The following is a 14,840-nucleotide window of genomic DNA, read 5'->3' as shown; positions in this document are numbered from 1 at the left end:
CCAACATGTGGAGGGCCACACCCTTCTATAGAACCTCCTCCTCATACTGTTCCTAGGTAACATTTGTTGTGAAACTGACAAATCATCAATTTCATGCATCCTTTTAGTTTGAAAGTATAGCAAGATTATAAATAGGCATTTTAAAAATGAAAGTACATTGTATAGACAGTTTTGCATAATACTGGTGCACCAACTTATTTTTGATTTTAAAAATACAGTAACCCTGAAACTGAGTGGTCTTTACTTCCACCAGCTCTGCAGCAGAAAATTTCAAAATCTGAGATCAGATTGACAAATAGGCCAACAATTTCACTTCCATTTTGCCTTCTCCCTCCATGCAGATGCAGTAGTAATGTTGCCAGAAACCACAAGGTTAGGTGTGGGGCTAGTCATGGGGCAGGTGGAGTTTTCCAAGAGTAGAACTGGGGTCAAGGATTCAAAAGGGTGGGTAAGGCATCCCTTGCATAACTGAGCCTTCTGAAGATGGTCCATTTCATGGGGCTACATATCATGCGATCAGACTGAATCAGGTGATACGGTGGTAGTTTAAGGGAAAAAACCCCAACCACCTCTTAGTTATTACCTGGAAGCAGCCAGTATGAACTGTGACCAACTAGAACTCCACTGAAGGACCAGCTAGATTTTGCACTGGAAAGTCTACTCCTTAAACTTCTGTGCTTTTCACAATCCTCCACCCAGACCAGCATTTCAGTCTGTAATCCCTGACTTCTGTTTATTGAGTCCAGACTTGACTTTGTTTCTTTTCCTGCTCTTTCTGATCCCTTGGATTGTAGAGATGAAGGCATCACGATGACAACTGTACATTGCTTTCTCTCAGCTCTTGTTACTTGGTGGTGGCCCAGTTTTAGTTGCTTGTTCCCTATATCAGTGGTGTTGCAATTTACTGTCTTTTTTTCATTACAAGGCACTCTGAACTGTTAGCATTTTAGTGCATCCTCTCAGTCCTCTCTCATTCTGGAGTGCTCCAGCTTTGCTTCAAGTGGCCATGCATGTAATTTTCACAAAATGACGCCAGAACATTAATCAGAATTCATGGTAATCTTGTGGACTGCTGGGGCATATTTTGCTCCAGCACTCTGCTATGCATGTACAGAGTGTAACGTTCTTTGTGATGTCAGACAGAACTTCTAAATTCCAGTAGACATAACAATCTGGCAGTTTTGTGTTTACATAGAGGTGAGCAATTTCATGAAAAGAGGATGATCAGAAGTGATCTTTCTCAGAAAAAAACTGGGATGCACGCAGAATTTGGAGTAAATGTTCTGGGTCAAGGCACACAAGACCCAAGTTCAAATCAGCTGTGATCTCTCAGCCTCACTTATTTGTAAAGATCTGAGAAGCAGTTCCATCTCTAGAAGGTCTGGGCCAAGCCAGTGATCTCAGAGGCTGCCTGTAAGAGAAATAACTGCCATTTTGAGCTTCTTGGGGGAAGGGCAAGATAAAATGAAAGACATAAATAACTGCAATGGACTTCTCTATAAAGGGCTATATAAATGATTCATATGTTAATATTTCAAGGTTACAAAATATACGAAGGAGGATTGAACATCTTAGCTCTTTGGAATGTGGGGTACATGGTGCCATATTTAACTCATTGGGAGAAGATGGATGAAGAAAGGAAGCAGAAGTTAAGTGACATGAGAAAAGGAGCCTTTTTCTTTCCTTTTGCACAGCTATGTAACATTTTTAATAGATAGGAAAATGGATCCTTCAAAGAAGCAGCATCAAAGTGCCTTTAGCTTTAGCTCATCTCTGCATAGGTCACAAATTACTCGCCTTTGTGGATGAGCAGTAGAATAGCACCTTAAAGGAGGTAGAAATGAATGTAGGCATGGAACAAAAAGGAACTATTGCTTTCAGGAAGATTGCTTTTTAAAGAACCTGTCAGTTTTGTGCAGGAACACAGCCAGGACTGTGCTGTTGTGGGAGGAGGGGAGAAAACCAAACATCAGGAAATTGTGATTGCTTTCAGAAGTACTTTGTCACAAAATACAGAGGCTGCCTCTTGCATAGCCCCCACAGAAACAAAGAATTGTGTTAGAGCCCAGCTTGCAGTATGTTGTGACATCAGAAACATTTTAAAACTATTTTAAACAATGTAACAATAATAGGTGAGACATTTCTATTGTGCAACTTTTAAACTTTATTTCCTTGATGCCTATTTTTCTCTCTTCCAAACCAGCCTTCCAGCTTGAGAAAAGCTGGTTTAGATTGATCTAGTGCAAAGGACAGGGTTGTGCAGATTTTAGGGATATGCACAGGGAGCAGCTATAGTTCTTTGTATTAAATATATATTCCTGTATGTCAAGCTTCTTCTTTAATTTCCTGCTTTGTATACAGAGGACCTTTACTGTGGGTCATTCTAGGCCTGTCCACACATGCTTCAAGCATGTCCCTTACTCCTGGTTAGATAAAATATTTGGAGACTTCTAAATCAACTGTAGAAAGCTGGTTGCCCAGAATACATAATTCACCCTTGTCAGTTGCATGGTGCTGACAGGGAGTTAGCATGGATTGAAAACATCCATACATGTGATCTACAAGGATTAGATAGCCTATTGAGCTCCTCTGATCCCTAAAAGCAGCAGCAAGGTGCAGATGAGCTTTGAGCTGGGATGAAACTAATGGATCCCATCCCTCTAACATTTGTGGACTTCCTCTGATGCTTGGCCTGGTCTTAGAAAGGGAGCCAAGAGGAAATCCACGAATGGTTGCCAAATAAAGCAGCAAACCTCTGGCATGTCCTGCACAGCAGCACAGAAGAAGGGATGCTGCTTGGACAGTGGTCAAGCGGGGCTCCTTTCCGTTCTGCAGGAACACCCCTCTTCTGTGCCAGGCAAAGCAGTGCTGCTGCACGTGGGGGGGGGGCGATGCCGCTTGCACCACACACAGCGCAGCCAGGAACTTGGACTCAGGACCACAAACGACTGGGCTGGAGTCCAAGGAGCTAAGTTCGGGAAATCGCATGGATTCTCATCTCCAAATGGATTCCTCAAACATCCCTAGACGAGCTAAGAAAATGCTAAGTTTATATGGTGGATAATCTGTCTTTGTCTTAACCGTTGGTAAGGGTCTATGGCTTAGTTGCACACAGAGAATCCCACATTCAATTTCTGGCATCTCCAGGTAGACTTGGAAAAATTTCTGCCTGAAATCCTTCCAGTGTTGAAGTAAATGTTTCTTTGCAACATTTAGGGTGCCCAGAGTCCAATTTTTCTGTCCACCTGTTAATCTTCACCTTACAGGAATATAATTGAAAAATTAATTAATCGTTACAGAGGTTTCAAGGACAAAATTTATGCAGGCAATAACTTCTAACTGAAAAAGCCACCACGGGGTCTGCCGAAATCGCATGCCAAAATGTACACCGATAGCATTTAGCAGAGCTAGCTAGCTTTTTCTTAACAAGCCTCTGTGGTGTCCCATATCCATGAAACATTAATTTTTGTTGAATCAGCCTCAGTTTTGCATCTACAGAATGGCATCTAAACCAACTTTCCATTGATTAGCCTGTAGAGAGTATTCCAGCTGTTCAATGCATTCTTCTCTGACATATTGAACATCTACTTTATTACATTCTAGAAGACATTTATAAACAACTGCTGCAGGCTTAGCTTTCTGTAAAGAGCCAATTAATTCTTCTGACAGTATAGGAAGTACCAAAGCACGCATAGGTGATGGCCCATATAGGGACAGCAGAACATGCTGTGATTGAATATATTGCTACCTTGCTCTAGCTGATCAGATGTATCTACTCTGCAGTAAGATGAGGTGAGAACTCATCTGATCTTCTTGTTGTTACATTGCATTTATATCTTGCTTTTCTGCTTGTAGCTGATCTGAAGTATAAATTCCACCATCAATCCAGTTTTCTTCTTTTAAAACAGGACTCCTCCATATTGTTGATTTTTCATGAGAATAAAGATCACACTGCAGCTGATGAAGCATCATTTACCATGTTTCTTCAGTTGCAGAAGTTTGGGTGGAGTCATTCCTTTAAATGGGCCTAGACCCTTTGGCATCTAGCCAACAAGAGTAGTCAAGTAGTTTGACTCCAGAATAACCCACAATCTCCCATTCATTAGTATGAGAACCCAGATAAGCCTTACAGTAAAAACAAAAATTTGGGAAATTAAATTCTCACTTTCTAATGGGCAACTGCATCCTGTTAAGTGAAAACTAGGAGGAAGGAGATAAACCACACACAAATATAAACTCCTGAAATGCTGCATAGGGTTTTTGGAAATACATTTTGTGGAATATATAGATTATTGGCAATATATACATTACCTGTGGTAAGACATATTAACCTTTCCCTGAATGCTTAAATTAACCCATCTTTCCAAATCTAGAAATATTTCTGCCAGGAATTTACTTAAATTCAGTTCATTTTTTCTTTTTAAAGTATTTTTATTAAACTAGCAAACCAATACAATTAATATAATAGCAATAAACATAATTAAACATTACTAATAAGCATAATTAAACAATACAGCAATACTAGTGTTACCTCCACTAGGACCAACAAATCAAATCACTTAGTGTAAGATCATTTATTCATTCAGGTTGCCCCACTCCCCTTCCAGAATTGCATTGACTCTTGTGACAGTTCACACCCCTTTCCTTTTATTAAAGCATATTCAATAAATGGTCTCCAGATAGTTTCAAAATTATTTTTACTTATCAAACCTTTTCTCCATTTACTATTGCAAGTTAATTTACCATTAATAGCTATATTCCAGACTCCTTTATACCAGTCAACTATTTGATATTCACTTTTTATTTTCCAGTTCTATGCTATTATTAACCTTATTCCAGTTAATAAATATATCATCAATTCTTTAGAATGTTGTCCCGTCTGTTCTCTAAATAATGAGAACCATGCTAGTCCAGGGTCAGCTTCAATGTTTAAATTCAATATTTTTCAATTTCTTTGAAAACCCAAAACTTATTTATACTTAAAATCACTTTAATCATCTAAGCAATATATTTAGGTGACAGTCTTCTGAAATATGTTGTAATTTCTGGACACCAGCAAAATTGCAATTTAGTAATTAAATAAGAGAAGTTAATGCTATAGATTTTCTCTAATTAATACTATATTGCAAAAGAGTACCAAAGGTATAAATCTCATCAATTTTAGCATAAATCCCAGTGAATCACCTGCATATAAAGCCAATTTGTATTCATTCTGCTCATGCAGAAACCCATCAGTTTCTCTGTTCTGCCTAAATGAACATTCCAAAGGTTTATTTTATTTATTTATTGAATATATAGCCTGTCCTTTTCCCTGAAAGGAACCCAAGGTGGCTTAGATAAACCACCTTCTCTTCTCACAACCCCATGAGGTATTTTATTAAACTTGGTAGGTTAGGCAGAAAGGCATTGATCAGCCAGGGAGCTTTAGGTCAAGTGGCACTAGAACCAGGATCTCCAGAGTCCCAGTTCAGAACTGGAAAGATGCTAGACAGTGATCCAATGTCAAAGGGGAAGGTGGTCATTTTTGTCTTGCACCCCACTGTAGATTAAAATAGCAGCCGCAAAAACAACTTGAAAGAATTCATTTGTCCTAATTTAGGAGAAAGTCTTAAAATTCACTCCATCTTGAAAATTTCTGTGGGAAGCCGAGTTTTTCCAAAGTCACAGACATAAAGTGCTGATCCTTTCTCAGCAACAAGCAACATAACCACTGCAGAATTTATTTTTTTGTTCAAGGTGAACAAATGTACTGCAAGCCTTAAACGAGCTGCACCCTGCCTGTCACAAATAAATCCAACTTGGCCACAATGTTAGTAAGGTGGGGAGGCGGAGGAGAGCGCCGCCATGGATGCGAAAGGAGGTGGTTAGAGGGATTAGATGAAAGAGGAACCTCCATAGGAAATGGGTACTGGGGGAAATAGACAAAAGGGTATACCGTGAGGAGGAGGCCCGTTGCAGAAGGATTCGCAAGGCTGAGGCTGCTTATGAACTGAGACTTGCCAAGAATATCAAGAGCAACAAAAAGGGCTTCTTTCAGCATGTAAATAGGAAGAGGAAGGGGACACAAGTGGTGGGACCACTAAATAAGGAGGAAGGAGATTCAGTGACTGATATGAGGGGACTGGCACAGATGCTAAATGACTATTTTGCCTCTGTGTTCTCCCCAAAGCAGGATGGGGGATATCCGCATAGGAGATTAGATGAGGCTGGGGACTTAGGGGCACAGATTAGAGTCACCCCCCTTGAAGTCAAGGGGCTCCTCAGAGCATTGGACATTACAAAGGTGCCAGGCCCTGACGGGTTACACCCGAGAGTACTTAGAGAGTTGGCAGGGGTTCTCTCACGCCCGCTGGCCTCCATTTTTGAGACCTTGTGGAGAACGGGTGAAGTTCCAGAGGACTTCAGGGTGGCATCAGTGGTCCCAATTTTCAAAAAGGGTAGTAGAAGGGACATGGGGAATTACAGACCTGTTAGCCCTATGTCCATTGTAGGAAAAACAATGAAAAGGGTCATAATAGAGAGAGATCTAGTGATGCTAGATAGGGAAGGGAGGCTGACAGCCACACAACACGGCTTCTACAAAAACAGGTCCTGCCAGACAAACCTTGTGGAATTCTATGACAAGGTTTCAAGATGGCTAGATGGAGGGGATGCAGTGGATGTGGTTTACCTTGATTTCACCAGGGCCTTTGACAAAGTGCCCCATGATATCCTGGTGGAGAAACTGAGGAGTTTTGGGATACACCAAAGCACTGTCCGGTGGATTAGGGCATGGTTGACTGACCGAAAGCAGAAGGTAACCATTAGTGGAGAATCATCGGATGGCAGCCAGTGACAAGCGGGGTCCCCCAGGGCTCTGTCCTGGGGCTGATCCTGTTTAATCTTTTCATCAATGACATGGAAGAAGGGGTGAATAGTATGCTGATCAACTTCGCAGACGACACTAAAACTGGAGCAGTGGCCACAACTGAGGAGCAGGTAGTCCAGATCCAAAAGGATCTGGAGAGACTATGGAAATGGGCAGGAGACAGCAGGATGCAAGGAATAGGTGTCATAAGTACAGGTTAGCTGACAAGTGGCTGGAGAGCAGCACTTGTGAAAGGGACCTCAGGGTACTGGTTGACTACAGGCTAAACATAAGTCAGCAGTGTGATGTGGTGGTCAAGAGGGCAAACGCCACCCTTGGTTGCATAGCCAGAAGTGTGGCTTCTAGATCAAGAGAGGTATTACTACCATTCTATACGACTCTGGTGTGCCCGCAACTGGAGTATTGTGCTCAGTTTTGGGCCCCTCATTACAGAAAGGATATAGCCAGGTTAGAGTCAGTGCAGCGTAGGGCCACAAGGTTGGTGGGTATGAGGCAAGGCTGAGAGAACTGGGTCTCTTCAGCCTGGAGAAGAGGAGACTCAGAGGGGATATGTTGGCGACATACAGGTATGTGAGGGGATGTCACACGGAGATGGGTAGAGATCTGTTCTCCCCTGCAGGGGAAGGCAGGCGCGCTCCAACGGAGCAAAGTTCAGGGAACCAAGGTTCCATTTGGATGCCAGGAAGCACTTCCTGACAGTTAGGACCCCAAGGGTGTGGAATGGGCTTTCACAGGAGGTCGTTGAGGCCCTGTTGGTGTGGGTGTTCAAGGATAGGCTGGACATGCACAAGGTGGGCATGTCGTGAGCAAAGCCGGCTGGTGCCGGAGGTCAGACTAGATGGCCCGGGAGGCCCCTTCTAACTCGCTCTGTTTTTATGTTCTATGTTTCTAATGCACTGATGTACATATCACCAACGAAAGCCTATTAATGAGAATTGCTGCTAATATTTTAGCATTCACATTGATTAAAGAGATTGTCCTTTAATTTATGTATGTGGTAAGATCTTCACCAGATTTAGGAATAATGGAAATATCAGCGGTACATAATGATGTTTTAGTGTTTCTGATTCAAAGGCCTTCCGATAAAGGGAAAAAAATAGGACTAAAAAAAATCCTACACTTTAAACGGTGCCTTAAATCATTCTATAAGAAAATAATCTGGCCCCAGAGCTTTCCCATTCTTCATATTCCCAGTAAAACATGTAAGAAACAATCTTATGCCCTTTAAACATTGTCTGGGAAGCCATGGGATAGTTTGGGTGGCATTCCAACCATGGAGCTGGGAATTGGAGCTCCAGCCCCCCTCCTTGCAGCCAGGGATAGCTGCTCTCTGAGGGCGGGATGGTAGAAGGGGACATTTTGTGAGTAGGAAGGGAGGAGACTGGAGCCACTCCAGCGTTCTTTCCTCCTCTTCCAAGATGCCAACTCTAGTCAGCTGAAAATTGCTGATGACTGAAAATGCAAAGGGGGAAGAATGGGAGTGAGAAGATTTGGAGGGGCATGCTCATCTCAGCAGGTTTGCACCCTGAACTTGCTTGGCCTGCCAAGGTTCTGCCTGTAAGTTACTTTTGCTGTCAGTCCAGTTGTGTGAGAACCAAAGTTGAAAAGAAAATTTTCAAATTCCTGATTCATCCACTCCCTATTCATCCTATATAGATCAAAAACAAAGGTCTAGAGATTTGCAAAACATGAGCTGGCCAAATCCTCTGCTGGCCTAGCAATTGCATGAATGCCAAGAAATTAATCCTCAGCAGTGCCAGGAGCTTGAAAAGATTTGAGACTGGATCTGCGGAAGAGACATAAGGCAGCTGAAAAGTGAATAAAAGACTAGATTCTTCTGCCTAGCTCAGTATCAAGATTTGGAGAAGCCACATTGTTGGTCCGCCACTTCCTTCGTATCATGTGGGAAGATCACTGTAGGTCGATTTTGTTTTTCCCATCTGACTTCTCTTTTGTGTCATGCTGTTCTCAAAATTAATCAACAGTAAATCTTGAAACTCATAATGGATGGTGATTTTTCATAAGAACAAAACAGGGGTTAAAATGTGATGTGCATTCTCAATTTCTAGTTGATAATCGTGTGGCAAATCCAATAACTTGAATAAAGAATGATAGTTGATCTTGTTCAGCCTTCTCTGGAATCCCAATAATCTATAGCTTACCATAGTCTGAATGGCTCTCAAGTGTATTTACTTTAACCTGCTAGTCAATGTTAGTTTTCTGTAAGGCAACCAACAAGGTACCACGGTTGTCTTCCATCTGTGATATGCCATTGATTGCAATTTGCAGCAGCTCAGCAGAGTTATTGAGGTTTTTGAGATCCATACCCATCGCTTTAAGGAGCAACATAGCTTCCCCACTGGGTTCTTCAGAAAGCCCCATGGCTCCTGTATTTGGAGGGAATGAAGCTGGCAGTTTGTGCTTTTTTGGACCCCTCTTAGCATGTTTAACCAGTTTCAATGGAATTTTAGAGTCAACAGTGCAAAGTTAATGAGAGGAGTGGAAAGGAGGGAAAATTAGTTACTGTTTTTCAACTATGACAGAGATCAAAGTGGTTATCAGGCTATAATAAGGCAGACTCACTGAACTATGGGAAAATGCATCTGACTACCTTGTCATCTCAGCTGGAAGGCTCAGACAGGATCGGTGCAAAGCGTGTAAGGGGAGAGGAGTGAGGTCAGGAATCAAAAGTGTCCCCAACTGCTTTTTGACTGGAACATTGTGTATTAGCAAAAATGAACGGCTTGCCAGTTTTTAATATCCTGCTGATTTGTTCTTCTTTCCCACGAGGGCAGACTGGCACAATCTGCTACTGTGCAAAAAAAACATCCGTGCCTTCCTTTATTCTATACAAGTGGCTCAGAAGGCATGGACCAAAACAAGCATAAGATTAAGAACATACCATCTCTGTTTATTATTCGATATCAGTTTTCTTTTCTTGGTGCAGTGCAGATTAAAGACCCTAAACCAGACTACATTATATGATGGTGCACTTATATCATAAGATCTCAGTTGCTTTTAAACATCTTTTTCACAGGATCTGGATTGTCTCAGCATCATATAGAGTGTTCTTCCCCTCACCCTCATGTAAATGCATTCTTCTGTGATTGCTAATTTATTTGATCTTTACTCATTCTTGCTACTGTTAATTAGGATCACTTCCCTGCCTTTGAAATATGCTTAACGAGTCCAGGAAAATTCCATCTTCTTGCCATGATTTAATAGCAGCTAAAACTAACCTTGATTATGTGTGCAACTCCAGTCAATGCAAAGCGAGCTGTAATTTAGGAATTGCCACACTGACTGGGTTCACACAAGGCAATAACTCATTGTGGGTGACAAACCATGGTGGGCTGTCTTGCTGTGGAAACCTGGAATATATCTCACTGGGTACCTTGCTTGTAGGCAGCATCCCAACTTAACCTTCCCATAAAAGCCCGTGAATAAGGCAGGGCAGAGTATTCCTGATCAGTAGGTGAATGGATCAGAGCACAGGACTAGCTGCACATGAGCTGCACCTACCTTAGCAAGGAACCCTACGATTCAGATTTTGCTGCCAGGGCAGTGAGTGAGGTAGTGAATGCAATCTTTCTGTGGGGGTCAAGGACATAAAAAGATGGGATGCTGCTATACCAACCCAGATCACTGGTTATCTGTCTCTAGCAGTGGCCTTCCTCAGCCTCAATTCTTTATTTACTTATTTAATTTATATCCTGCTTGTTCTTTCAGACTCAGAGTGGTTCACATCATCTCCTCCTGCTTTTAAACTTATCCCCACAACAACAGCCCTGTGAGATCGGCTGGGCTGAGAGTGTGTGGCTGGCTTAAAGTCACCCAGTTGGCTCTTTGGCCGAGCGGGGACTCGCACTTCATTTATTTATATCCTGCTTATTTCCAGTGACTGGGACTCAAGGATTGGGACACTAATATTCATACAGTTGAAACACTTAAAAATATGCAAAATTTTAAAATATAATCAAACCAATTAAGTGTTTAAATTGCCCAGCCACTCAGATTAAAATATATTTCACAATCTGAAATATATTTCACAAAAATATAACCAGTAAAACAAATCCAGGGCAAACTCACAGACCATTCCAAAGTGCCTGCTGGAACAAAATGGGTTTCACCTGCTCTTGGCAAGGGAAGGTGCCAGTCTAGCCTCCCTAGGAAGGAAGGTTTCAGACTGGAAAATTCTCCAGCCCTGCATGCAAAGTGTGTGCTTTGCCACTGAGCTACGTCCCTTACTGCTAAGATTCTCAGCAAAATTTAAAGAATTGCTCAGGAACACGTTCATAACTAAAATACCAAGGGGTATGTGTATGTATCTGTAAAATCTAGGATTTTTAATTGACTACTTAATCTCATACTAACAAGCAAAAAATTAGTCACACACTTTTTGCTGGGATTTGTCATGAATATCTAGTACTGTGAGTGACAATGGAACCAATGCATCAACAAGGCCAGAAATAAGCATATGGTGTCTGAAAACCCAGGGGAAGGGACAGCTTCCCTTCCTCTGTAATAGGCAATTTTGCAGGTGGAGAGTATTCTGCATGCAGTGAATTAATCTGCAGTGGCTTATTTTACCATATCAGAGGCTATTTATTTATTTAGTAGATGTATAAACTACCTTTTTCTTTTTAAAAGAACTTAAAGCACCTTACATAATTTTCTTCCTCTTAATCTTATCCCCACAACAACAACCCTGAGAGGTAGAATAGACTGAGGATAGGTGGCTGGCCCAAGGTCACCCAGTTGGCTCCAAGGCTGAGTGGGAACTAGAACCCAGGTTGTTTGAGTCCCAGACCTCTGCTCTTAATTCACCACACTGATTAATATGAATTAATGAACAGGGATTTCCTGTCCTCAGTTTCTGGATATAAAGTGATGAATGTATTGCCATCCAAGTTCCAGATGTAACCCTAGTGGCTATTTTCCCCATGTACAGGCTAAAGGAGCATATGAAACCCTACAAGCTTGACAGTGAGAAGATTTCATTGCCTCATAATATGAAAGTGATTGGTCACATAGAACATCTGCCTCTCACAATGGGCACAATCCATGTGGACTGTTCTGCAGTTGTGGCAGGTGAGTGTTTGTGGAAGCTGAGCAGGTGTTGAACCTCCAACTTGCAGGGCAAATAGGGCATTTCTGGGGTCCCGGTCTAGCCCTTTAGCATCCCCCTGGTGACCAAGCCCTTTCTCCCTGGTCCCATTCCTTTTTCCTGACCACGGAATACTTGGTTGTTTCCCAGCTTTTACATATTTTCCCCATTCTGAAATGTTGAAATAACTCTCCTCAGACTTAAGTTGATGGTATGTCTACTGAGCTAATCTGCACAGCAGTTGAGAGGGGAGGACACAGTCTGCTCTAGCTGCCTCAAATTGCCTGGAGTTGAGAGGGACATTTGTGGGCTTGGTGTGCCTCAGAGCAATCTGAGGCATTGTATGTTGGAGGATACGAAATGATATGAAATGCGTCTGAATCTATTTCTTTTTGTTTTCTTTTCCAGAAGACAATGAGAGAAACTTCTCCCTGGGGCTACAGACACTGAAATCTTTGAAGGTAAGCCTCTCTTTATCCCTACTGCTTTCACTTTTAGACTTTTAGTTTGTATATTGGGGTTTTTTTTTTAAACTCAGGAACTGTAGGAACAATTGGAGTACATTCATTGTTTCAGCCTTTAACAGTCCAAACTGGGTTGTTTCATGACTTGTTGAACCAAGAAAGTCAACGTTATTTATGAAAAAAAATTAGAGCTAATCCTTCAACAAACCATGGGGAGTTATTGGGTTAACTGGGTTCCAGGTTTGCACATCATGAAACAACCCAGAAACGGGGCATTCTTGAGTTAATTGAAAGGTGAAAGACAAACATGGGAGAGGCAGCACACTCATCCCTTTGCTTATCTCCAGCAATTCCTGGGTTATACAACCCAGGAATTATTTTGTGACATGCAACCAGGTCCTAGTCTCCTGCTTATTACTGAGGTTTTAGACTGTTCTCTAGATTATTTTCACCTGTTCACACTTGTTCCTCTTTTAGTGTGTGATAAACATGGAGAAACATCATCTGGTCCTGGGGAAGACAGACAGGGAAGAAATCCCTTTTGTCAGTAATGCCTTTCCACATGAAGAGAAGTGAGTTTTTTTAACTTCGAAGCGGTGCTAATGATTAGGGCAATGAGCATGCAGCCAGAGCATTGGCATGATGGATATATGAGGCAAGAGGAGTCTGGCAGGGGTTGGTGTTGGCCATGGCATACAATGGAGGAATCCCATGTGCATCACTGAAAAGCAAAGGAAGGAGCTGAGTGTGTGGTGTGACAGTCACATGATTGTAACTCTCCCTGTATATCAGTAGGTAATGTGTGAATGTATTATTTAAGGGATTTGTTACCAAACTCTTAAGCAAGTACCCAAGGCAAGTTGCATGACCACGCACATTCGTGCATTCTGTATTTCATGGCATCTGAAGCTGCTCTGAACGCTGTTCTAATATGCTTCATAGCTGACTCTCTCACTGCACCAATGTGATTGTGTGAATGGATCCTCCATGTATGCACTCCCAGGCCCTGGATATAAACCTTGTCAGAGCAGAAACAATATCTAACCTGATTCAAAGCATTAGTTCTGACACAAAGTCTATCATAAAGTCAGTGGATGTATTTTCTAGATCTTTTGCTAGGTTTTCAGTTTTCCTCTTTGGGTCATCTGTTTTGGGTACTTGGCCTGTTTCCAAGGAGGAGGAAAAAGAGGGATTGAGATGGTGGCACACCATTTTGTATATTTAATGTTGATGGGGCAAAATTACTGCTTGACCCTATGCATGTTCTGCATTACAACTGTGCCTCCGACAGCTGATCTGGGTTGTCAGGGGAGCAAATTGAGCAAATGGTTATTTCATGTGTTGTTGTGTTTGAACTTCTAAGGATGGGGAGAGGTGCTTGCAATATTTTCTGCCTTAGGTGTCAACATACTATGGCTGGCTTGGCTACTGTGTACCTTGACTTTGGGGAATCAAGGAGCTGTTCCTCAGGCATCAAAATTCCTTGGACCAGCCCTGTATGGCCTTAAGCTTGTAGGGTCTTCTTACAAAAGTTTATGCTACAACAGGTAGCAATACAAAACATAATCATACATATTGCCTCAAGTGTCTTTTGTAACCCTCTCCCCACCCTGTTAATATGGTGATTGGTCCTTAGAGAGATAGGATCCACGGAATCCTAATTTTTAGGTAAGGAATCTATTTGACAAAGAGCTGAAAAGACTATGAGGTGCCTTACTTGCTAAACAGTTATTTCCTAGGGCACATCCTCATGGCAGCCACCTGCGCTCCTGGTTCAGTACTGTAGCACACAGCTGGAAGCCTGGGAAGTGTCCCTGGAAAAGGCAGGTACCTTTTTCCTCCGGGATACCCTGTGCTGGCCCTGCGGATGGCACAGCCCAGGCTGGTGCTGCAGTCATCCCTGTCGGCAGGGCGGACAGGCTGGGAGGCAGCATGGGTTGCAGCCCTGGTGCTTGTGGACTGTGCAGGGGTTGGAGACCCTGCAAAAGCGCATCCGGTCATGTGGACGAACCTTTGCCATAACATTAAGAGAGCAAAGCTAGTTAAAAAAGCACACCCAACCCCAATTCTCTGTTGAGAGACTGTTTTATCTGTCTTGTTTCAGCTCTTCCGAGGCATGAAGGGAGCTCCTGCAGGCTTTGAAGAAGTGGCTTGGCTGAAACGAGAGTCAGCGATACCCCATCCTGCTAGACTATGGCTAGATGAAAGCTAAATGAAAGAACCAGCCATCTGCCAGGAGCTTAGGACAGCTTCAGCTTCTGACATTCACTTACCCTGCCAAGCATCTGGACAGCAAATTTGTAAGTGTATGTCTGAGTCCCCTCTACAAAACGATGTCCTCTTTATGGCCATCCAAGTATGAAAATGTGCATTTGGAAAATCATCTCTCCTGCTATCAGTG

General features: G+C 42.4%; 1 protein-coding gene across 1 annotated transcript in view; it reads left to right on the top strand.

Annotated features, from left to right (window-relative positions):
• Positions 1 to 14,559, top strand: part of NRIP3 (nuclear receptor interacting protein 3) — a 33,685-nt gene extending 19,126 nt beyond the window's left edge. Inside the window, exons 4-7 of the mRNA XM_044426102.1 lie at positions 11,820 to 11,959; positions 12,384 to 12,436; positions 12,917 to 13,011; positions 14,544 to 14,559. Of these exons, the coding sequence (XP_044282037.1) occupies positions 11,820 to 11,959; positions 12,384 to 12,436; positions 12,917 to 13,011; positions 14,544 to 14,559 (304 nt within the window). The remainder of the gene's footprint in view (positions 1 to 11,819; positions 11,960 to 12,383; positions 12,437 to 12,916; positions 13,012 to 14,543) is intronic.
• Positions 14,560 to 14,840: the final 281 nt, after the last annotated feature.

This window comes from Varanus komodoensis, unplaced genomic scaffold, assembly GCF_004798865.1.
Source record: "Varanus komodoensis strain SLA01 unplaced genomic scaffold, ASM479886v1 scaffold16, whole genome shotgun sequence".
In the NCBI taxonomy this organism is placed as follows: Eukaryota; Metazoa; Chordata; class Lepidosauria; order Squamata; family Varanidae; genus Varanus; species Varanus komodoensis.
Note: the sequence above shows the minus strand (reverse complement) of the source record. Positions and strands in the feature narration are given on the sequence as shown.